Here is a 27,009-nt window from a genome sequence, read left to right as displayed (position 1 = left end):
TGCTTCTAGGCCTCCCAGGTACTTTCTCACTGTTGCATATCAAATACTAGTTCCCACCTATAAGTAATGTTCTCTGTTGAAAGCTAATTATTTCTCCCCCCCCAAATTTTAAGTTCCAAAATAGCAGTTTTAGGTGGAATATAGCTACATGGCAGTGTATTCCTTATCCCTTCCCAGTAGCCCTTTACTACTACAAATCTGCCATTGTTATCTTTTTCCCCTCTTCTATAACTACTAGAGTTCTTCTAGCAATTAATATAAGTACTCCTATTTTTTTTTGTCCCTGAAATTCTGCAGAATATCCATCTTGAAATTCCTTCTTTATCAAATTCACATGCTCAATTCTTTCCAAATTTACCTTATGTAACACTGTTTTTTTGCATTCTGCATTTCTTAATATAATTAAGTATTCTTTCCTTTTTGTCTATACCTGTAAGATCATTCATAGTCCAAAATAATATGGAAAGTATCACCTCTATGTTAAGAAGTTATTATCCCCACGTATTATATAGGGCAACTTTTTTACATGTCAAATTCCAGCTTTTGCAATACACACATCAATTAATATTTGGAAGGCTTATCCTTTACACAGTTTTTTCTTATCATCATCATCATTGGAATCTATGCCACATTTTACAAGACTTATTGTTTTAATAAAAAAACTCCTAAACAAAAACAAAACATACCCCAGAACAGCCCCATGACCTATTAATTTAATACAAACACACATAACTATGTACATATTCAAATAATGAAGTTTAATCCTCCTAATAGGAACATTTATGCCAAACAGACAGCTGCTAACACAAGCCAAAGTTAACCTGAAATTGAGGTTATCCATGTTAAGATGCATGTCATTGCCTGTGCTTCTGCTTGTATTCATTTGTGTCTATTTTTTCATTTTTATTCCCTCTCCTTCCAGATGTGAAAACTGCTTGCATATTTTAAGAAACTGTTAGCTTTTAGCTTTGAAGAAACCAATGTTCTGCCTTTTATTTTCCTATTATCAGATTGCTTCCATGTAAAAATAAGAGAAAAAAGGCAAATATATTCCTCTGTTGCATCCTGAAAGACAAGCCAAAACATTTATTGCTAAAGAAAAACTTTTCATTATATTCAGTGTTCTCATATTTACTTGTTTCCACTTAAAATTTGTTATTAGATTAAGCCAAAGGTCGTAAACTAGACATTCACAGTGTCAGCTCTCCATACATCATGATCTGTGTACTTTTACACACCATCTCCCACCTCATCAACCTGAGATTACAGCCTATTAATTTAGATATCCTATTGTCTAGCATTTCTTCTCTTTTTGCACTGTAATGTCTAGATTTCTTAATACCAAAAAGAAAGAAAGAGAAGAGGAAGAAAAAAAGCATCTGTTTACTTTATTAATTTTATCAAATACAAGAACAATTGAAAATATTATAAAATATACAATTTATATTGTGAAATGTGTCATAGAAATGCTATTAAAAGAAATTGTTTTGCTTACAGTTACCTTGTTTCTTCTTCCTCCCCTCCCCTCAGCATCCTTCCAGACATTAATGACATGAAGTGAGGCAAATGCTTTCAGTGCCTCACAAGTTTAACTAAGTCATGTCTACTCTTTCCACTTATTATTCTTATGCAGCTGTATTTCACAAAAGAGGTTGATGCTTTGTAGTCTCAAGTTTATACACTAATTTCCACGTTGCTGGTCTTCCTGTTCATCTCCATTTCCCAGCTCAGATTATGGTTCAATTCCATGGTGCTCCCAATTCTTCTGGTCAGCTTCTGTGTTTTTCTGTGTCTCTCAAGCATTTTCCTTTGAAACAGTGGAAAAAGGTTTCACTGGCAAAGTCTCTCCATGTGCTTTTTTATCAGAAGAATGAGAAATAGAGTCCCATTCTGCTTGATGGCACATTTTCTGATGGGAAAGCTTTTGCATTTCCTCCTTAGTCTGTTTTGCATCAAACAATGACTTTGATACTCTGGGAAAAAAATATTCTGAAGACAGCTGGATACAGCAGCTTGAATCTCATTCCTCCCTCTCAACATTCCTTGATTCTTCTTCTTCTTCTTTCGGCTTTTCCCGGTTAGGGGTCGCCACAGTGGAACTCTGGTCCGCCAATGATTGGCAGTAGATTTTTACGTACTGAGTTGCCAGCCCTGACGTACAACCTTCAATGAAGGTATGCCCACTCACGCATGTCTCCACACAGAAGACGCTTTAGCTGAGAATCGAACAGGACATCTTACTGTGAGGCGACAACGCTACCGCAGCACCACCACCGCAGTCACTCTCGACATTCCTTGATTTCTGAACTAAATTTGTTTCTCTCCTGCCTAGTATACACTGAGTACACATTTTCCACAAATACTTTACTGTTTCCAATGTTTAATACTATGCTCTTTTGCCACAGTTTTGTCAGGATCAACTCTTTCTGCTGGTAGGTTTGCATTTTTATTCATAAAGGTTTTGGCTGCCTTCTCATGGCTATATTTGGAGCATAGACATGGTGGCCCTTTCAATTAACAGTTCCTGCTGTGGGATACTAGTCCAGTTTGCTTATTTGTGCATTCATAAAATTAATGCAGTCTGTTCTCTCTAGGTTCTCTAAACAGCAGAAAATCTTAGGTTTTCTGTATGTGCTCTGTCCTCTAATTCTACCATTTTCTGAAACGCCACTTCTTTAGCAGTCTCATACTCGGCTAGCATTTTCTTCATTTCAACCTCTCATTTTTGCAGTTTTATCAGCTCATCTGAATATCTGTTTAAAGCTTCTTCCATTTTTCCAGCCTTTTGTTATTTGAGTTGATAAGACTCCTTCAGTGTTATGTTTATTTTAATCAGCTCTGAGCAGATTTAATTTATTTGTCCTCTAGATTACTGGAAGCCATATCTTACACCAAAGCTGGAGCTTGAATTACTTTTTGCCCAACAGCTGCAAGATTCTTCACAGTCAATATTTTCTCTTCACCTTTTCTAGTTGGTTTTCTTTCAGGGTCTCTTACTTTTTTCTTTGCAGGCATACAGTACTTACTAGCCAGTAAATGAATTTTACTCAAGTTCACAATATGGGTCTATATTATATTAGCGAAAATCCTGTTAAGCGAATATAAGAACAGCGACACGTATTGTGTGGCCAATTCCACCTCTCACTACATACTGCCTACCCAAACAAAATAAATAAACCACATGCATACACTAACCAAAACCCTACTTCTAACCCTAAAGTAAAGCACCAAAACCCTACTTCTAACCCTACACTAAACCTTACATACATTACTATCTATGCACTTACCTTAACCTGCACCCTAACCCTAAGGTCCGTAACTATCGCACACTTACCCTACAGAGATATAGCAAAACAAAATAAATAACCACACACATACATTTAAAAAAACCCTAATTCTAACCCTACACTAAACCTTACATACATTACCTATCTATGCACTTACCTTAACCCGCACCCTAACCCTAAGGTCCGTAAACTATCGCACACTTACCTAATAGAGCTATACCGCAGACGGGCCAACCATGACACTTCGACATTTCGAATTTCACGGTTTTGGACATTCAGCGTTTCTGTGGTTCGTGCAATACGTGTCGCTCTTTTCGTATTGGCGTAAAAGGACTTTCGAGCATCTAAATGGAACCCGACAATATCTCTGGCTGCAATTTCTTATTCTGTTTTCAAACTAGGACAGTTATGTTAAGCTGTTGACTAGTATGCAGCCATCTTGGAAGTCTCTTGGCATTTTGTTTTAGTCCATGGCTCCAGCATAAGCTATTTGTCCGTGTCAGCCCTTCATGGAGAACATTAGTGTCAGTAGGGCATTCTATGGCTGCTCCTAATTTGCAGTCGATTTAATTCAGAGAGCCAGAGGCCCTTGACATTGGCCTTGACTTCAGAGAGGTAAATTCAAAAAAGGAGTGGTCCCAGACCAGTCCCTGGGGTCTCCATTAGTGACTGCCCTCTTTGTAGAGGTGAACTCCCCATGTCTAACCTCCCGGGTCCTGTTTGTGAGCCATTTGGTTATCACTAGGTGACACAATGCCCAAGTGGGGTATTATGTCAAATGCATTTGCTAGGTCAAGGTAGGCATTAGGCAGTGTGAACTGTTTTGCCCTTGTCCATTTCTTTGGTGACCTTCTCAAAGACGTTTACCAGGATAAATAGGCATGATCTGCTCTTGACAAAACCAAACTGGATTGTATCTGCTGTTTGGAGGGTTTCTGTCATTATTCATTACTGATTATTTCCATGATAATTCTTTCCATGGCTTTGCATATGAGAAGAGTGAGAGTTATGGGTCTTTTGTTTCCAGGGTCTGTAGATGGCCCACCTTTGTGCAGAGGGAAGAATGTTGCTATTCTCCATTCGTGGGTCATGAAGCCTGTTTGGATGCTATGGTAAAATAGCAATTCCAAAGGGTCTGATAGGTCATATTTTATGGTATTTAGAAGGCATCCTGGGATATTGTCTGGGCCCAGTAATGCAATATTCTTGGCCTTAGAGAGACAACTGAGGACCTGTTCCTTAGCGATAGTAGGGGAAGTTATATTTGATGGTATTTCCAGAGTAGAGGTTGAAGGGGAAAGAGGGTAATGTAAGAGCAGAATTTGTCTGCCAGTAGGTTTGCTATATCTTCTTGCTCAGTATAGGTGGCTTGATTAACAATGTGCTCAGCATACAGTTGTGTATTGCCTTTGAGGTTGCAGACATAGCTAAAGAATGCCTTGGGCTTTCCTTGGCCTGGCAGGCCGAATTTACCTCAAATTTCGCTTTGTTAGACCTTAATTGTCTACTGACTTATTTGTATTGTTTGATGAGAGTGTTCTTATCCTTATCTATATATATACCTAGGTACCTCCCCATTTATTTTAGAGGTACCGTCTGCATGCTGGAATAAAGCTCATATTAGTGAACTACCAATTCAAATGGAAAAAAATGTTATCAAAACTGATTTCATTGTGATTGACATATCATTCCCATTCACATTAATAATAACTTATCGTTTTCTGTTAAGAAATCATTTTATCATTTTTATTTAACATTTAAAAAAAAATTCTTAAAAGAAAAAAAAAAGAAAAGAAAAATTTTTGCTTCACATCTTTAGTGTCCTGGGTTTACTTCTACATTTCCAGCTACTACGTATTTACTGTTTGCATGTTTTGCATGTCCATGTGAATGTTATTCAGATATTAACCTCCCCCCACCAGAAATGTGCTACTTTAACTAACCTAAATGTTTCTAGAGAGCTAGATGGAGCTATAGATAATTATTTTGCATTTCTGTGTGCACCTATGACATTATTTAGTTCACAGTGGACCAGTTAATTTAACCAATTAACAAATGAAGTAAGCTTAACTTAAGGTTAGCAGAAGTCAATGGTCCCACAACAAAATTAGTAGTGTCAGTGGATCTACAGTCACATTTAGGCTAATAAAGCTGCATCACTGATAAATTCAGATGCAAGCAGTGGTTTCATCGGAAATAATGTCCTCCCTGCAAAATTAACATAACCACGTGACCCTCCCCACTGCAGAGTTAACAGTCGGGGAGGCACAGCAATGTTTGTTTGTTAATCAGTTAGCTAGTCAGACACTCTTTGGTAACTTTGTAAGATTCTATATGTATGTCTGTTTCCAGGACTAACCAAGAAGCTTTGGCTGATTTAATGATTTGCACACAGATAGTAAAGATGGGTTGTGTGTATTAAACTAGTATCTGTCATGTGGGTTACTTACCCATGCCAGCCTCTGTCATTGCCCTGTGTCTACAAAAGGATCGTGAACTACACGGAAACTGCTGAGCAGTTATCTGATACATCACTTTGCCATCCTAACATTATCATAATGTCCTTTTTTCACTGCTCATTTATCTTTCTTGCCTTCTTTTTGTGCATCTTATTCCAAGGCTTCATGTTGCAGTAGGCTAGATATAATAGATTTAATATCTGCCTTGGGAAAATATAATCTTAAGGCATGCATTATGCTGTTTAGTCAGCAGGCACTGATTTAAGTCAGCACAATACCAGCTCCACTGTAGATCAGAATTTGTGACCTTTAAAAAGATTATTTTACATGCTACAATTTCAAGGTCAATTTACAGGAAACAGCAGCTCATCTTGTCACATGTTAAGGCAGCAAAGAGATATTTTTAGCACTGCATGAAGTTAGGTTTCAGGAATCAATATGTTTCCATACAGGTTACTTCAGCATTAGTTGTTTTGTACTCTTAAGGATGCTCTTACTGCACACTACAGTCATAGAATGCCTGCGGCTTCCTTATACTGCAGTGTAGACCATATGCTCCCATTACTGCCTTAAAGTGAAAGTGACCGGCACATTTGTTTCAGTTTTAAACACCTTCATGTTTACTGAATTATGTAACACAATAGCTAGGAAATGGAGAGCCAGCATTCCTGCAAGGTACAACATTCTGCATTTTCCCTAGCTTAGGTTTCATGACTTTTTTGGCACATTAATCTTTCTTTAGTTCCTGGAGTCCTTTTATGGATTCCACACCTGATTTCTCTGTTCCTGGCATTGTGACATAGATGCATGGAGCTCTGACTACGGCCCAACCCACCCCAGTTGATTAGCTCTGGTACTGGAGGAGTCTTTTTTTTTTTTGGCGGGGGGGGGGGGGTGGTGGTGGTTGCATAGGGCTGTCATTTTTCAGCTTTCCCATTCTGAGAGGGAGGATGAGTTATGCTTATGATCTGCTACTCCCTTGGTGGTGGGGGCAGTATTATAATTCTGTGGTAAATGCTGTGTAATTCAGAGCAGAGATGGATCTGGAGCTAACTGACATTGTGTGTAGTGATGTACATGCCATCAACAGCTCTTCTTCCCACTTAGGAATGAGAAAAGGTGTTACCTTTTAATCTTGCTGTCTCCTTTCCACTATTAGTCTACATTATATTGCATCTTTCTATTTCCTGTAATTCAGCTTACCCTTACTCTGCTGCCCTATCCACAGGGTGCTGCTATATGTTACCTAGCATGTGGCTCCCATCACTGCTGCACCATCTGTCAGATTTCTGTTATTTGTTGCTGTGCCTTGACTTCCACATCAGTTAGACATTGAACAGCCCATCTCTGAAATGCATCTGTAGATGAGAAGCTTGCATGATTTCTATAATTTTTTACAGTAAGCAGCATGTTCAACATTGTATGTTTTTTGTGCATTCTGTTACAAAGTACAGCATTTCACAGTTAAACGGTATTGTATGTTTGCAGCATATCGCCCAGCTCTCCTCTAGAGGACAGTACATTATGCACTTACATTCATAACTACTGGCTTGTTTCCTGAACATTTTAACAGGCAGCGTATTTCATTCTGCCACAACATATAGCTGCCTTGTTTCAAAGGGGTTCTGCATCTGTTCTTTTTCCATGTTTACAGAGCAGTGCACAGTATCTCCATGGAATATAAACTAGTGCTTTTGAACTTTATGAATCATAATCTGTTTATGCTAGAATGCTTTACCATCTTGTGTAATGCAGAGATCTACTATTTGATGAATAATGTCTCCTGGATGCATTCCTCTTGATCCAAAATCCTGACCTAAGAGGTCCTGTAAGGTTTTTACATTAATCTGCTATACTGCAAGATTGCATTAGTCTGGCTATTTTTTCACTTTTGTAGGAATTTCTCTTTTCCTTGTGGTTGGGTAAACATGGAGTTAGCAGATATAAGAAAATGTGGTTATATTGTATTAGAGGGGGAGGTTTGTCCCCTTGCAATGCTTTTTCATGTTGTTACACAAAGGTTTGACAGGCATGTTGTTCAATGACTGACTTGTCCAGTTTGCTTTTGGTGGATTTTGTACTGATTCCTTTATTACCATATCGATAAAGGGATATTGATAACGGTCTTCTTTGGTCATGTCTCTGGAGGTTAGAAAATCCTTCTACATTGTATAGCGTCTCTTTTATGGTATGTGATATGCGGCCAATACCTCACCGGACTGCCAACAATTAAATGACATCCCTTACTATCCTAGGTCAGTAACTCAATCCTCACTATTGACTCTGATATGAAACTGTCACTTAAACAGAAGTAATATTTCACAATTTTCCCCTAAAAGCACAAAAGGGACACACTCCATTTTCCTGGGACTGGACTATATACCTCTGTCCATCCAAATGTATTTTCTTATTACACACTTCAGAGCAGTGTCCCAGTTTAAGACCTCTGATACACTCATACTCAAAGTAAATTAACATCTGACACATCTAAACACTTCTGGAAAAGCCCGGCACAAATTTCCAGCTGTGTCTCTCTCCCAAAATAGTACAGTAATGCTACCACCAATCAGAGGGGCTTCATGCCTTTCTAAAAGGGTGTCCAATTAGGAAAATTAATTATCAAATTAAGTGATAGCTATGGCCAGAGCGGCCAGGCCTTCAATGTGACCTGAGGAGTGTCAAACAGGTAGAAGCACTCTGTAATCTGTAAAGAAAAAAAAACACAGCTTTTCACTCACAATGTAAAGTAATGAAAAACATTTAATAAGTGAAAATGATTACAAAGTTGAAAATCAGTAACTCTTAATAAACATTAGAATTCAATTACCAAAAATGTAAATCAAACTGCAGGATAGGAGTCCATTATTCAAGAAAAACTCTATCTTAATAACTAAACTTTCCTGATCTAACTAAAGAAATATTGTCCCTGTTCTACTGTAAGATGTAGTAGCAAGGCCAGGGAAAACTTACAGTTTCTTTGGTGAGTTCTCTTTTCTTGGTGTCTACTGATTACTCAGTACTTGACAAGCTGCTGTCTCAACTGTCTAATTTCAAAATATAACAGTCAACTGTTTAAAAGAAATTATTTTTCTGTCAGCTGTTTAAACAATCTCCTAGTAACCAGGGACATTCCAGTGACATCACTCACCGCTCAGCTGATTCTCCACAGTTTGTACATTAGAATGTCCCTCTCAAATGTGTACAGTTAGAACTGCATCAAAACAATGACATATTCTTTAAAAATTCTGTTTAAACAGGAAAACACTCAATATTTCAAAACTTTCCCTTTTGTGTGACTAGGGGAGAATTGTGAAATATTGCAGTCTTGTATCGGAGTCAGTAGTGAGGATTGAAGCTCCTTAGTTTCTGACCCTGGATAGTAAGGGATGCCATTTAATTGTTGACAGTCCAGTGAGATATTGGCCGGACATCACATGGTAGCTCCTCAAAATTTTAAAATAACTTATTATCCCACTTTATTCTTCCTTTATTAGACTCATCTTTGAATATAATGCCTCCATTAGCAAGTGTATTGCTAAGGACCTAAACAAACTTCACAGACCTTAAATCTTCCTCCCCCCAAAAATTTCAATATTCTTAGCTACTCCAACATATGCAATGCAACCATAATTCTAGGTGACCTCAACATTAACTGGATGAGCATTCAATCCCCAACAAACCCCCTAAATATAAACCTCTATAATTTTACTCAGCTAATACGTTCCACTACTAGACCCTCCAAAGACTACTCCTGATGTAGTATCCTAGACTGGAGCTTAGTCTCCCACCCTCACTACATCTCTGACAGATGCAGCCTTCCTGACTCTCTTAGTGACACTTTCCCACTTTTGCTCATTACCTTCTCTCCCCCTTACAGCTGTCACACAACTATATCTCCACATGCACCCTAAAAATCTTCAATCCCAATACCTTCTCAAACTCACTAAAATCCACAAACTGGAGCCCTCTAAAAACTCTCCTCCTGGAAGATGCAGTTACTTACTTTAACTCTACATTCTTAAACCTCTTAGATAGCTTTGCCCCACTAAAAACAAAAAGAATAAAAAGTAAAACTGCCCCTTTGCTAATCAAAGATACACTAGCTGCCATGCACCTAAGAGACAAAGCTTGGAAACGCCACCACAAAAATAAAACTCCCATCACCGTTAATGAATATAAAACACTTTGCAACAAAGTCAAAAAAGGTTATTATAGCTGACCGCAAAGCTTATTTCTCCCTACTCCAAACTATCCACAAGACAAATCCTAAAAAATTCTGAAATGGTATCACCTCCTTCCTCAACTCCAATAAAAAAGAAAATCCCTGCCTCGATCTAAATGCCTCAGACATGGATTTGGCCACCCAATTTAATTCTTTCTTCATTGACTCATTTGCCAAACTAACATCCTCTCCTTCTCCCCCCTTCCTTCTCTTCCCCTAACACCACCACCTCACAATTTCCCCCTTTCTCTATAAAGCCCATTCCCATGTCTACTATAAAAAAATTCTCCAGAAATTAAAACCATGCTCCAACTCCCCTGATAACATACCCTTCTGCTTTCTTAATATAGCTGCCAAAGCCATTGCCCTCCCCATCTGTGTTCTAATAAATTGCTCAATCCAAGAAGGCTATGTACCCCAGCTTTGGAAATAGGCCTTTATTATTCCCCTTCACAAACAAGGCAACAATAACAATATTGCAAACTTCGACCTATCACCATCCTATTCCCTATCTCTAAAATTCTTGAAAAATGTATTCACCTACAACTTCTACCCTATCTTATAGACAATTACCTACTAAACCCCACATAACACAGATTCAGTCCTGGCCACAGCACTACCACTGCTCTTCTCTCCTTCCTCGAAACTGTTAACAAAGCCCGCAACTCTGGCTGCTTCGTATCTACCCTTTTCGATACCATCTCTCATAACCTTCTCCTAACTAAGCTCTCTAGTCTAAATCTATCCCTCTCCTCTCTTAACTGGTTTACCAGTTACCTCTGTAATAGGCAACAAGCAGTGAAATGGAAAAAAGCTACCTCCTCAGTCCCCAACACCCTCACAGGTGTACCACAGGGTTCGATACTAGGTCCCCTTCTGTTCAATATTTTCATTAATGATTTCCACCGTTCAATCCCTCATGCAAAACTCATCCACTACGCAGATGATTCCACTATCATCTGTTCTGACACCTCCACCCCCACCCTCATAAAACTAACCCAACATGCTTTCGCTATCACCGAACAGTGGAGTTTAGATAACCACCTAGCACTCAATGCTTCAAAAGCTAAACTTATGATATTTCCTCCTTTTAAAACATCCACCATAGACAAAAACTCATTCTCCATCACTAGCCAGAACAATACTTCCCTTGAATTAGTACTTGAGGCTAACCTATTAGGTGTCCTCATTGATGACCAGCTTAAGTTCGACACTCACCTACAAATAAATATCAAAAAACCCCACCAGAAACTTGGTATGCTCTACCACCAAAATCACTACCTCACTCCCTCTACCAAGTACATTCTTTCTACCACATACCTCATCCCTTCTCTCCTATATGGTGCCCCACTCCTTACTAACCTACAATCCTCTCTTAAGACAAAACTCTCTTCCTGTTATAATAAAATTGCCAAGTTTGCCTCTAACCACAAATCATGTACCCATCACTGTATTGCCCTTCATAAACTAAACTGGTTAGAGCTACCTAATCATCTCACCTACATTCAACTCATTCATGCCCACAAACCTATCTTCAGTCTCTCCCTCTGCCCCTCCCTTTCTTCCACCTTTAAAATGCACCTTCCAGATAGACTCTTAAGATCCAACAATCAAAATCTGATTGAATTGCACAAACCTACCCATCCTCCAGACAATAATCTCCTATTCTTTGCCTTAGCACGTCAGTGGAACTCCCTACCATCATCCATCCGTGCCACCATTAGCCACTCTACCTTCAAAATCTTACTTCACTCACATCTAATATCCCTCTGGGAATGCTCCTGCTCCCACCCCACATAACTTTTTTGACCTACTCCTCCCTCCCAGCTCTTCTCCTCCTCCCTCCCTATTCTACTCTTCCATCTCTTCCTCATCCATCCGCCTTCTCTCCTACTTTCTTCTCTCTTTTTTCTCCCAACCCCTCCCCTCTAGGTTCATTTCCCCCCTATCTCTCTTCCCTACTTGCATCCTCTAGCATCCCATGTATTCATTGCCCTGCTGTCATATTTCTACAATAAGAACATATATATTTGTAAATATTTACTTATGTTTATAACATTTATTGTGAAATTTCATGAATTGTATCTTTAAATGCTATGATTTAATCTGTACTTCTGCACTACTATATAATCTATAACTTTGATAATAGTATTGTCTTTAATGGAGCTTTTCTGTCCAGGACTGCATTGAAAACGGGTTCTTATTGGCCCAGTAGGCCATCCTGGCAAACCAACAGCAAACAAATAAATAAATAAATACTCTAATAGACTAAAAACCTTGTCCCTCTTCTCAGTGTTGTACAAACTCCTGAAAGGTGATCTTTGCTTAGTCCTCCATGTGATGAACAACCCAGCACTCTTTGAACTCATTAATTTAATTAGTGTTAAAGCAAATACCTTCTCTTGAGACCTACACCTGTACTAACCATAATGCCACATCAATAACACCCAATGGCATGACAGGGTACCTAACTCAGTGCATCTTATTTGAGGAATAAGCTGCCCATATGTATCAATCACAATATTTCCCTAGCAACATTAAAACTTGTCTGCATGAATGGATGGGTGATGACAAATTATCATCTTGGATATGTGGTGAAATATACTCAATGGGGGACACGGGTAGTCTCCCATCAGTAGTGGGTGATATGGCTGAGCTTCTAGGTAGTCTCTTCAGCAGCAAACATAATAAGAGGTTATTAACTTGTGTTAAACAAATGGTTTGGATTGAAGTTGAGAACAGCCATTCCTGTTTATCCTTCATATATGGTTACTTAAGGAATAACCGCTGTATACATAGCTCCAATGCAGTGTTCTATCCATACCTACTTATTGTAGCTGCAAGGACTGGCAATGTATTCAATTATACTTTTCTATTTAATTTCTGATGTCCTTCTGCTTGTTTGCAGCATTTTTATTATCATTTTATTTTATATTCTGCCTATTCATTGATTGAATTTTGGGTACTTATGCGTTGATTGTTTGCCTGTTTAACAGTATCAGGCCTCAGTGGAAGATACTATCTAGAATCCGTACAAGTTAAAAATGTCAGTCTTTTCCAATACTCTGTAATGACAGATGCCTTTTTACCTTGCAGTACTAGTAGCCTGAAGGAATGTCAGCCCTTAGGTTTGTTCTGTTTTACTAGTTTTAATAAAAACGCTGTTACTTTTATTGCAATGGACTACAGTGAGTTATTTGGTATCTCTTTTCCCTTCAGTGTGCTGTTTTCACCGTGTTTCTACAGTCAAAGGTTACAGAAATGTCATTTGTTTCTATGATTACTGTAATTGTCCATGTTGCATGAAAGTAACAAATGCTGGTGTTTGTTCTGCAGGAATTCGTTCATGGAAAATAGACCTTTCCGCCTGTGACCTGAATGATCAGCTACATCACTTCATTACTCGACACTCTGCTCAGTTCTCTTCAGAGGTTAAAGGTAAGTGTGGCTGCATTCTGAAGATATTAATTGTTGTAAATTGCTATATTTCTGCCAAACAGTTGAAGGAATGAGAGCCCAACTTCTGTTTTTTCACCATTAAACTAGTTTAATGTTGTACTGTGTTATTCCTTCCACTATGGCTGTGACAGCACAGCTTTATGTATCAGCCTCGTGGAGTAATGGATCAGCTGTTTTCTACAGCAAGGCTCTTTCTGTCCTTATAAGTTGCAATGATACTACAGGGCCTGTTTGATAAATATCTGAGATTGAGGCTGTGTTGCAGTTGCAAACCTGAGATAATAAAACAGCTTTTTGATGTGACTCCTTAACTATCCACCCATCTGCTGTTTTTGCATAATGCATTATAATAATTTGTGTTCCCTACTGGCCTTTAGCTGAATCAAGGAAAAATACAGACAGAATTAGAATGCTTTGTTTACTGAGGTGTTTAGACTATATTGTACACTATGCGGATTTTAGTAAGATCGGCAACTATTAGTGTTCTGTATCTTCTCGGACTGTTTCTGTGAGTCAAGTGTATGATGTGTACACTTTAAGACTGTTGTGGTAACACACACCGACTGGAATGGCACACATTTTATTCTAGTATTAAAAATAAAGCTGTACTGATTGTAAATAGCTTTTCTTGATTTTTGAACCTTGTAAGAATACTTATTTTTTCTGCTTAAAATTCACATTTAATCACTAAGACATGACAGGATGTAGGTTATTGTAGGATTTACTGTTGCTCATGTTGCGTGCTTTGACCTTAATGACATGATTCATAAAATAATTTGTATAAATTGCTCTGCTATAATCTATATGTTATACAGATGAAGTCTTTAAAGGCATAACTATTTACTGCTTAATTGTTGCCTTTTAGTCAACTGACGAATGGTATTTTATGATCATTTCCAATATTCTTGCCATTGGAATGAGAAGCTTTTCTGTTCTGTTCTGCTCCATTTACAGCCTCACAGTTTGTAATGACTTACTGTTTATACTGTAGCATTGTTTGACTACGGTGACAGGAGAGTTTCTCCTGTATTCACAGTGTGTTACACTTCACACACTGCATCACGAGCTAGTATTACTTTGTACTGATCTTGTGATATTCCACCTACTGCAACAAGGAGCTGCAATGCACGTGTTACATGTGTGCTCTGTCACAGTGCTGGGCAGTATTCATTTCATCAGGTAGCTAACACAAGGTGCTTCGTGTCACATTTCAGTCAGAGCAGTTGAATAACTCATCCGTTAACCCCTGGCTATGTACAGTATTGCTTAATTAAAAATTCCACTGATAACCAGCTGTTGTTTCAATAATTCATAAGGAAAACTGCAGAGGAGTGAGTGAAGTTTTCATCAGCATCAGGCATGGCGAGTGTTTCAATCACTTATCCTTTTATTAAAAAATAGATTCTGTAGAAGAAGTGATGAGGAGGAAAAGTTACAGTCAGCATCAGAAATTGTAACTGCCTGTCTCTTACTTGTCTTACTCTTGTGTTGTCCTGAATATGGCACTGCAATAAATTCCAATCTATGTTTATGAGATTCATTAAAACAGTCTTAGTGGTAATTGTATGGCAATATATGATTGTACAGCAATGTTGCAATATAGCTAGGCTACAACATAGCTTAGGAACATCTTCAACAATGCTCTTTTTCATAGGAAGTTACTAGGCTATTGACCCTGAGGCCCTTACAAGCCTAGCCAAGAATTTAGCCCATGTTCCGAGAAGTCAGCACCCAATGCCCCTGTCCAGCAGGGACACAGGTGGAATCCCAGTGCTGTATTTTTGTTCCCCATCCAGTTATCCAGGTTGCACTTAAAAAGGGTTCCAAGTTGAGCTTATAAAGGGTTGCTTAAGTGGTGTTCTTGTCTCATGCAGTTCTCAAAATGTTCGTTTATATTCTGTTCCTTTCAATTGCCCTGAACTCCCCTCCCTAGAAATAAATCACCACACCTCAGTGTATTACTAACCACAATTTTATTAGGCAGAACAATTTTACAATGCATTAGCTTATCATTATTCAACAATTTCTTCTTGCTTTCTTATAATTTAGTGCATATTTTTTAATCAATTAATTTTCTTCTTAAACATTCCATGTTGCTTAGTAACATCTGTGCCAGAGGTTACTTTCTCATACCTCCAATCAATCAACCAGGAAATTCTCTCAGTCTTGGGTTTGGCAGAGGTATGAAGACAACAGCGGTACATTTTGTAGCATGTATTCATTACCAGTTTGACTTCAGGCAATTGCAGAGCTGTAATTGTACCAGTTTAGGTATGGCCAATATAGACTAAGGTTGCAAAAGCGGTAGAGCTTGGCTCATAGAGGAACATAACTTTCCGCCGGTCAGAATTATCCAGTCTTTTTAGTCAGGTGTATTCATGCTAGTCACGGAGCATAGCTTTCTCCTTGAAACCAAATTCAGTGGGGCATACTGTCAATCCCATAATGCTGGGGAGACCCCCCCCCCCCCCGTGCCTGTCAACTTCATATCACATCATATCACACATAACAGTCATCATCATCTAGGAAAGGCCATAGTTAAGCCTTACTTCATTACAGCAAGGAAGTTTAGTTATCCCATGAAAAGAATCTTTGGCTACCCCATTGAGAAGCATCAACTATCTTGTAGCTTTAGTGGCATCCACATGGCATCATTCTATCAGAGGATGGAATAACCTTACATCCAAAACAAGGGAGATGAAGCTGCAACCTGCTTTAGTAAACAAGGTAAACAAAATATTCCGCTTCAATGAAATCCCTACTCAAAGCCTTCTGTGCTGCTACATGCTTGGCTTCCAACAGAAGAAAGAGTAGGTATCTGCTCACTTTACCAGATCCAGGACAAAGATTATTGACTAATTTGAACACTTACTTATATTACCTCAGGATCCAGACCTCCCCTTCCTGACTAGACTCCACCTCCCATGTGTTTGATTGACACCAGAGCCATCCTCTTGTGTAAAATCTGGGCCTCTTTTTTGGGCTTCACACACCTAACACTTTCAACATCAGAGTAAAGGAGGGGAGCCAGAGGAAGGGAGTCTATTCCCAAACTCCGATTATCCTGATCTTCCCTGTTAAGAAATTCACCATTACATCTGAGTGCATTATTAAGCGCAATTTCATTATGCAGGATAGTTACTCAGATTCATTCATCATTACTGATATTGGCTTTATACATTCTCATAACTTGATGCACATTTTAACCACTTCCTTTTCTTCTTAAGCATTCCATGTACATCAGTACAAAATATTTAAGTGTTACTTTCTCACAAATCTAGTTAACAATCAGTAAATGATCTCAGTTAGAGGTTGGCCAATGTCACAAATCCCTCAGCTGTGAATTTTGCAGCTCATATCTACTACCTGTTTTATTTAGCCAGTCATTCCTAATGTTACTGATTTAGATATGCCCAATATAGACAAAGACAGTTGAAGAGCTCAGCTCAACAGCGCACCCAACAGGAGAGCATAGCCTTCCACCGCTCCCAGTTATCACTCTTTTCAGCAAAGTGTATTCATGTCAGTCAGGGGTCATACCTCTTCCCTTGGAATCAGACCCAGTGGTGCACACTCTGTCTGTTACTGTGGGGGCATGCATCCCACCTAGTATCCTTTAGCATGCCATCACACATGAACACCATCATCAACAGAAGCCCACAGTAAAGCCTTATCATAGGTTCATAGGTTGGTACTAGGCTATCGACGCTAAAGCATATACAAGTATATCCAAACAATTCCCCGGATATTTCTTCCCATAATATTTACTTCCCTGGACCCCTGTCTAGCAGGGTGACTCACGTGATCCCCGGGTGAATTTCCTATCTCTCATCCAATCGTCAAGGTTCCTTTTGAAGAGGGCCAAGAAGGTGCTCTGACATGTATGGGCAGTCTATTCCAGAGTCTGGGGAGTCTCTGGGTCAGGAACCTATCCCCCCAGCATGTTTTGTTCATTGTGATGACAAGGTTTACATCCCTGGAGCTTGTGGCTCTGAGGGATTGGGATTTCTTTAAGTGGAGCATGTCCAACAGCTCAGGGTTTGACATGGCCTTGTATGTTAAACAGAGATTGCCTCTGCGTAGACGATATGCCACAAAGTATAGCTGGAGTTTTTTAGACGGTCAGCATAGGGCATCTGCTTTAGGCCTGTGATTCTTTTAGTGAGGTATTTCTGCAGCCTTTCCAGCTGTTGCAGATGTCTTGTGAGGTACGTACCAAATGGGGTGTTGTACTCTATAATGGGTCTAATGAGGGATGAGTACAGTGGGACAATGACCTCCTTTTTTCTGGATAAAAAGCCCTTAGTGATGAGGTATGCCACATAGAAGGATTTCCTGACTGTTGTGACGATGTTGTTAACGAAGGTGAGACCACTGTTCACTTGTGTCCCTAAGTCTCTCATCACACTTTCGGTGTTTAGTGTACTGCCACCTATGTGGTAACTCATGGGTACATGTTTTTTCCCCAAAGGGGATAACTATACATTTCTTGGCATTAAGCTTGAGCCCATGGCTCTGGCACCAAGCATCTGTTTCTGTAAGGCCCTTTTGTAGAATATCCACATCATTTGGTGATTCAATAATGGCTCCCAGTTTGCAGTCATCTGCAGACTTTGTTAGGCAGAGTCCCTTAGCGTTGGCCTGTACTTCAAAGAAGTAGATGCCAAAGAAGAGTAGTCCCAGGACTGAACTCTGAGGTACTCCACTTGCCACTTGTCTGGATTTGGAGTTGGCTTCTTTTACGGTCTGGGTTCTGTCAGTAAGCCAGTTGGCAACCCATCAAGTGACTTAGGGATTTATGCCCAGCTTAGTAAGTTTATCTATGATTCCAGAGTGGGGGATGGTGTTGAAGGCCTTGGCGGGGTCCAGATAGGCTGTGTGGACTGCCTTACCCTCATCCACAGCTCTGGAGACTGATTCGAAGAAGTCAATCAGGTTCAGGAGACAAGATCAGCCCTTCACGAACCCAAACTGGGTGGGGGTCCAGTGTTTGAAGGTTGCCAATGTCTTTGTTTATAAGTTCCATGATAATGCGTTCCATGGCTTTGCAGATCAGGCTCATCAGTCTGATGGGATGGTAGTTCCCTAGAACCAAGGTGGATCCCTCCTTGTAGAGTGGGATAATTGTAGCTGTGTGCCACTAGGTGGGCACGAAGCCTGAGGTGAGGCTATGATTAAACATGACACTTAGGTGAGGTGCCAGTTCATTTTGTAGTTCATGTAGTACACAGCCTGGGATGTCATCTGGTCCCATGGATGCTGTATTTTTAGCTTTGGAGAGTGCAGTCTCTATCTGTGTGGCCGTAATTATCGGAATTTGGCAATCTTTTGGTATTGAGATGGGCCCTTTAGGGGGTGAGAGGGGGTTGAAGTTGGCACTAAATTGATCTGCCAGGATATTGGCAATATCCTTGGGATCAGTATATTTAATGCCATTCTGTTGTAGCTCAGAGCAGATCTGAGCATTGCCATTTAGATTCGTGACAGAACTATAGAATGCCTTGTGGTTGTCTTTGGAATCTTTGGCAATTTTATTTTCGTAACTAGCTTTGGAAGATTTTATAAGGGATCTCAGCTTCTTACTGAGGCTGGTAAGGGACTTTTTTGCATCCTGGGATTTTCCTCTTTTCTGCAGCAGTTTCTTCCTTCTGTTGTATAGTTTGTTTATGACAGGGGACCACCAGATTGGTTTCCTTTTTTGAAGGAGTGCATCTTGGTTCTATTTGGGATGGCACGATTCATGCATGAGTGGATGTGCTCGTACAGTGCCTTAGTGTAGGATTCAGCAGTCGAACTTTCAGCTCCCGTCTGCATGGGTGCCATGAAGTTTGTCACTTCTGACGTAAGTAGCATGAAGTTGGCTTTCTATCTTTTATATTTCTATCTTTTATATCTTTCTATTTTTTATCCTATCTCAACAAGGAAGCTGAGCTATCCCATTAAGATATATCAGCTATCTGCAGTCTGTTTGGCATTTGCTTGATGTCAGCCCGTCAGAGAAGGAAACAATCCTACACTCCAAAAACAAGTAGGATGAACCCATACCCTGCTCTAGATTTAAAGTGGGACAAAGCAGTTCTTCTCCATGAATCTATCCACCTTACCTAACGCTTTCAACCCACCAGACTGCATTCCACACTTTGTTGACATTCCAGCCGCTTCCTCCTTTACTCATGTAAGTTTGATGATTGCCACTTTTTTATATCCTCAGTCAGCCCTCATTTTATTTTATAATCTTCCTGTTTGGAACAGTTTCTGTATCTGCTCTCTTTCCCCATCCCTGTCCATGTAATGTAGCAAAAGTCTGCTTTGAAGTTGAATATGTCCTACATCTGACATATGCACCTTCCTTGTGCCCTTAATTCTGTTTTCTGTCTTCAGACTAGCCTATGAATAATCACAGGTCATATCACTATCAATCCACACAGTTTTTGTTTTTAATTAGCACAAAGTCTTTTATCATGTCACTGAAAACATCCTTTTAAACTTATGCTGCCTAAATCATTGCCCCCCCCCCCAACCCACACCACAATGCACAATCAGCACACAAGGCATTCCACAGCTGTCAAATATTGAGTTAACACCTGTTGTAGCTGGAGCCATGTTATCTCCCTGATGTCTTTTCCAATAAACATCCATCTCTTGTTATCCAGACCCATCTACATTCTGCCCAGACACATTCTTCACTGCTTCTCCACTCAATAAAAGATTGAATGCTAAACAGGAAGACAGTTTTGAGCTCTTTGAGAAAAGCAGAAGAGTCATTAAAAAGCTGTGATAAATCTAACAGTTTGTCCCTGTACCTCAGTGTCCTCCTCAGCTTACTTTCTCGATTTTCTTTCTTTTTTAAGCTAATGTAGTGCAAAAAGTTCTTAGACGGCCACCTACTAACTCTCTTAATCCCCTCCAATGAAGCCCCTTGTTTAGCTGACTCCTTATTCTTCCAGACCTAAAGGAGTATGTTGAAAATAGATTTGCACTGACATCTAACTCTTGTAAGGTTGACTTGAGAGCCACCTCAAATCATACCTCTGAACTGTTCAGATTTTCACAAAACATCTAGAGTTTTGCCTCATATTTTGGTCTATTCCTCATAACACTTGTGGTTTTCCGACAAATTGCTGTGATGAACTGAGGACTGAAGTCACTAAATAATGACATACATTTGAGTTTCAGACTTCATATTCTTGAGAAAATGTATGTTAAGACAGACCTGGTTACTGTAGCAGCTTTATAATTTTATGAGTCATATTTAAAATTTGTCCCTATTTTTGGACCTTTGTCTCCCCATTTTGTCAGGCTTTGTCCAGATTTCTTACACTAAGAGATTGAGACATATGCCACAAATTGCTACCTTTTTAGCTCTCTTAATGACATTACAATAACCAAATGTGGCACCTAAATCGCTCATCACTTATCTTAGCTTGTGCAGCATGTGTACCCACTCAAATGGGAAATTCATTATACACCCTCTCTCTGTAATGTTACCTGCTACATTTAACCAGATTTTTCTATCACCGAAGCCATTAGTTAGAAAACAATCACTATAGCCCCTCTAGTTAGAGGTTGTTCACTGCCCCCCTGAACAGTTCATTAGTTCAAAATGTTTCATGGTATAACACTAGAGACAGCACCACCAAGGTTTCACTGGAGGGTAAGCCTGACTAATTTTGTATAAACCCTGTACATGTCTTTGCCTAGTGGTTGCTTCTGGTTTGTCTGGCATGCCTATAACTGAGTCCAACCTTTCAGCAAGTTGACCATATTTCATATTGTCTTCTAAGCTTTTGACTTAAAAAGCACAACTCTGAGCAGCAGCGAGCAGAATTTCTTCATGCATTTAAGAAGCACGTGAGTAACTGCAGCTCCTTACTGCAATTATTATAGTTACTAACACACTATTTCCATGCTTGGTCTTCAACTTTGAAGCAGCCCTTTTATTTAGTTCCTCAGCTTTAGGTTGAAGGGGTCACTATGGACTGCCCAGGGTGCCAGATGACCAAGCTATGGCTCTGTGATCAGTCAAACCATATGAAGGAAATAATCTTCTTAAGTAACTCTTGGAAGCTTATGATACAATTTAAATCATGAAAAATGCCGCAAATTATTTCAAATCTTTATTGACTAAAGTTCTGAGAACATTATTAATTTACAGTCTTGTGAAATTATTATATAATTACTTCCAGTATCACCTAGATCATACAGATATTTGTACTGCTTGTCTAAGTATTCTGTGTTGTATCTGGTATGAGACACATGAACACTTCCAGTCTTTTCCACTAGCTTTGGCCACCAGACCACATTTCTAGCAACTGCTGTTTGTTTTAAAAAAAACAAAGTGACCTGTATGCATTTTTTGTAGTACTGTTCTTCTCAGTTTCCATGAAATAATTACTCAAATCTCTCATGGATGACAATCTTTTTCTCTGAAAAATTCAAATCATTTACAGTGCATTTTCAGATATTCTTCTACTTATGGAGGCCATCCTACCATTTCAGAGCAAAATATGGTTTACAGTATATGGCCAGTTCTAATTACAGATGCTTTTTTCTGAATTTGGGAATACCTTTTCTCAATAATAGAACCATTCTTGATGTATATGCAGTTGGTGTTTCATTCCCTCAAGACATGACATGATGATTCACTGCATCTCCACCATAGGCAGAGGCATAAATGACACTGGTAACCCTCAATCATAACCCATCAGTACGAATCATAACCCAACAGTACATAAATACAAGGTAGAATCATAACCCACCAGTACATTATTACAGGGTAGAATCATAACCCACCAGTACATTAATACAAGGTACAATCATAACCCACCAGTACATTATTACAAGGTAGAATCATAACCCACCAGTACATTATTACAAGGTAGAATCATAAACCACCAGTACATTATTACAAGGTAGAATCATAACCCACAGTACATAAATACAAGGTAGAATCATAACCCACCAGTACATTATTACAAGGTAGAATCATAACCCACTAGTACATTATTACAAGGTAGAATCATAACCCACCAGTACATTATTACAAGGTAGAATCATAACCCACCAGTACATTATTACAAGGTAGAATCATAACCCACCAGTACATTATTACAAGGTAGAATCATAAACCACCAGTACATTATTACAAGGTAGAATCATAACCCACAGTACATAAATACAAGGTAGAATCATAACCCACCAATACATTACTACAAGGTAGAATCAGAACCTACCAGTACATTATTACAAGGTAGAATCATAACCCACCAGTACATAAATACAAGGTAGAATCATAACCCACCAGTACATTATTACAAGGTAGAATCATAACCCATCAGTACATTATTACAAGGTAGAATCATAACCCACCAGTATATTATTACAAGGTAGAATCATAACCCACCAGTACATAAATACAAGGTAGAATCATAACCCACCAGTACATAAATACAAGGTAGAATTATAACCCACCAGTACATTATTACAAGGTAGAATCATAACCCACCAGTACATTATTACAAGGTAGAATCATAACCCACCAGTACATAAATACAAGGTAGAATTATAACCCACCAGTACATTATTACAATTTAGAATCATAAGCCACCAGTACATTATTACAAGGTAGACTCATAACCCACCAGTACATAAATACAAGGTAGAATCATAACCCACCAGTACATTATTACAAGGTAGAATCATAACCCACCAGTACATTATTACAAAGTAGAATCATAACCCACCAGTACATAAATACAAGGTAGAATCATAACCCACCAGTACATTATTGTAAGGCAGAATCATAACCCACCAATACATTATTGCAAGGTAGAAATTATTTAAATTTTCTTAAAGTATTTTGGTTGCACTGTACATTATTATAAGGCTGAATCACAATGCACCAGTACTCTATTATGAGGTAGAATCATAACATGCTTGTACATTATTACAAAGTAGAATCATAATCCACCAGAACATTATTTTGGGAATACCCTTTCTCAATAATAGAAACCATTCTTGATGTATATGCAGTTGATGTTTCATTCCCTCGAGACATGATATGATGATTCACTGCATCTCTACCATAAACAGAGGCTTCCGTGGTTTATAGTCTCATAGGTGTTTATCAAGCTAATGACCACAAGGGCCTTTTTAAGCCTAGCCTTTCATTACAAATTGATAAGTGTAAGCAGGGGCTTGAAAGATGAAACCTTTACAAGCAGGGGCCTGGGAGATGAACCCTTTACATGTTGTCTGTATCTATTAGAGACATAGGTGCCAAGCCAGGAATGAATTTCCCATTCCCCATCCAGTTGTCCAAGTTACACTTGAATTGGGTTAGGGAGGAACTCTGCTTTAACATGGATGGGGAGCCTGTTCCAGAGATGGGGTAGTATCTGGGGCACACACCTGTCTCTCCAGCAGGTCCTGTTTATAGCACAGGCATGGCTTAAGTCTTTAGAATGGGCAATTCTGCTACTGTTTGTTTTGTGAATATGCAGAAGATCTATCAGAGTGGGGTCTGACACTGCCATGTATGCCAGGCATAGATCTCCCATCAACAGTCTTTAGGAGATGAAATACAGGGATAGGGCCATGAGGTAGTCTGCATAGGACATTTTACATATGCCCTCTATTCTTTCAGCGAGGAGTCTCTGTTGACATTTTATTTGTTGGATATGCCTGGTTAGGTACATACCAAAGGGGACACTGTACTCAGTGATAGGTCTGATGAATACAGAGGAAAAATTACTTACTCAGACCTAGATGCCATACCTTTGTTTATAAGTTGTGCAACATAGAATGATTTCCTCACTACTGTAGACATGTGATGGTCAAAAGTTAGATTACTGTCTATGAGTGTCTCTATGTCCCTGTCTATTGGGTCAGCTCTAAGGAGTGTGTTGTTAATGTGATAGTTACCAAATATGGATGACTTCCTGAGGGATACTATTATGCATTTCTTGACATTTAGTTTTAGTCCATGGCTGTGACACTAATTGTCTGTCTGTGCCAGCCCTTCCTGGAGAACATTTGTGTTGATGTGAGATTCAATGGCAGCTCCTAACTTACAATCATCTGCACATTTAGTCAGTTAGAGACCACTGACATTGGTCTTGACTTCAGAGAAGTATATGCCAAAAAGGAGTGGTCCAAGGACTGATCCCTGAGGGACTCCACTTGTGACTGGCCTCTTTGTAGAGGTGGACTCCCCAGTTCTAACTTCCTGATTCCTGTCTGTGAGCCATTTGGCTATCCACCAGGTAACATACGGGTTTGTACCTAACCTCTTGAGTTTGTCAATAATGCCCAAGTGAGGTATTGTTTCAAATGCCTTGGCCAGGTCAAGGTAGGCAGTGTGAACCATTTTGCTTTCATCCATTACTTTGGTGACCTTCTCAAAGAAGTCCACCAGGTTGAGTAGGCATCACCTCCCCTTGATGAAAGCAAACTGGGTTGGGTCCATTGTCTGGAGGTTTACTATATCATTATTGATCATTTCCATGATAATTCTTTCTGTGGCTTTGCATATAAGACTAGTGAGACGTATGGTTCTGTATTTTCCAGGGTCTCTAGATGGCTCAGCTTTGTGCATTGGTATGACTGTTGCTGTTCTCTGTTTATGGGCATGAAGCCTGTTTTGAGACTACACTTAAATAGCAATTTCAGAGGGCCTGATAGGTCATGATTCATGCTATTTAGACGGCATCCTGGGATATTGTCTGGGCCCATTGATGCCTTGTTCTTGGAATTAGAGTGAGCACTAGGACCTGGTCCTTAGTGATAGTAGGGGGAGTTATATTTGGTGGTATTTCCTGAGGGAAGGTTGAAAGGGAGAGAGGAGCAAAGTTGGAGTTGAATTTATTGGCCATTAGGTTTGCTATATCTTCTGGCTCAGTATAGGTGGCTCCATTTACAATGAGCTCTGCACACAATTGTGTATTGCCTTTGATGCTGCAGACATAGCTAAAGAATGCCTTGTAGTTGTCCTTGGCCCAGGAGACCAAATGTACTTCAAATTTGGCTTTGGTAGACTTTATTTGTCCTGTGAGTTGTTTGTTTAGTTTGGTGAGAGTGCTTTTATCCTGCTGGGTGCTGCACCTCCTAATTTTTGCCATAATTTTCTTCCTTCTGTTATACAGCATATTGATTTTGTAATTCCATCAGGGAGACTTGTTTTTTGAGTAAGTTCTGTACTTCTTCCTTCTGGGCACAGCTGCCTCTGTGTAGCTGTTAACATGCTTATATAGGGTTTCTGTGCATAGTTCTGCATAGGCAGCAGTGTTCTCAGGGTTTTTGGGAGCTTGAAATGTTAACAGGTTATCACTTAATAGCAAGAAGTTAGTGTTAGAGAAGTTCCTAACTATTCCAGGGTTAGCTGGGGGTCCAGGTTTTATTTTTACTTCAAAGAAGACCATTTTGTGGTCTGACCTTACCAGGGAAGGCATTACACAAGGGGGTGTGCAGCACCCTCCCATATTAGTGACAACCAGATCCAGTATAGTTGCACCCCTGGATGGTGTATTGACAATCTGGTCCAGGGAATATGTGTTTACAAAATCCAGGAATCTATGTGCCTGTATGTTTGGTGTCGTATAGGATTACCAGTTAATAGCGGGGTAATTAAAGTCTAATAAGTATAAATACGTGGTATGGGTTTCTTGAGTCATAGTGGGGACCTATAGTTTGCAAGAAGTGGTATTACATTTTCCCTATGCTGATTTGAACATGGAGTAGCTTAAGTGCATTGTAGTGTTTGACCAGCCTTGAGTTTTATTTATTTTTTATGTAAATTGATACACCTCCATCATATTAAAATGACGGTGGTAACCCTCAGTCATAACCCACCAGTACATTATTATAAGGCAGAATCATAAGCCACCAGTACATTATTACAAGGTAGAATCATAAGCCACCAGTACATTATTACAAGGTAAAAGCATAATGCACTTGTACATAAATCATAATGTGCTAGTACATTACTACATGTTTTCAAAAATCAGCTAAAATTCTACCTCACCAAGTCCTGGATATGTACGTGTTCCAAACCAGACTAACTCTTTTATTATCCACCTAGCCTCTTTAATCCCTTTGTATCTGTTACAAGGTCTTCTTAGATGTGTAAAACCCAAACAATACCTTGTAATACAAGTTACTTCAATTCTTAAGGAATTACTCAAGGTAAATTCAACTTAGCTTACTGTTGTGTATTCCAGTGTGGTGAAATTATATTTAAAAATAATGTAGACTAGTACATTGTTACGTTTTAACAAAATCGTGTATTTTCTTCTTATCTCTCTACTCTGTGACTAAAACTCCTATGGAAACCTTTGTCAAATTGTAGCCTGTTTGTTAAACTGTTATGTGCTATAAATACTGTCTTTCAATTAATATGTTGTATGTTTAAACTTTTGTTAACCGTGTAATTGGAATGGAGCTTATCTCCCCGGGCCTCCGCTGAAAACAGGCAACCCTGCCCAGTCGGACTTACCCTTTAAACAAATGTAAAATAAATAAAATAAAATTACAAGATAGACTCATAACCCACCAGTACATTATTACAAGGTAGAATCATAACCCA

General features: G+C 39.2%; 1 protein-coding gene across 1 annotated transcript in view; it reads left to right on the top strand.

The window, feature by feature from the left end:
• Positions 1–27,009, top strand: part of MAP1A (microtubule associated protein 1A) — a 1,667,185-nt gene that overhangs the window by 235,354 nt on the left and 1,404,822 nt on the right. The window contains exon 2 of the mRNA XM_044077731.1: positions 13,305–13,406. Coding sequence (XP_043933666.1) covers positions 13,305–13,406 — 102 coding nt within the window. The remainder of the gene's footprint in view (positions 1–13,304; positions 13,407–27,009) is intronic.

The sequence above is a fragment of the Protopterus annectens genome, chromosome 7.part0 (genome assembly GCF_019279795.1).
Source record: "Protopterus annectens isolate FY-2018-M chromosome 7.part0, PAN1.0, whole genome shotgun sequence".
Taxonomy (NCBI): Eukaryota; Metazoa; Chordata; order Ceratodontiformes; family Protopteridae; genus Protopterus; species Protopterus annectens.
This window is presented reverse-complemented; position numbering and strand designations above follow the sequence as displayed.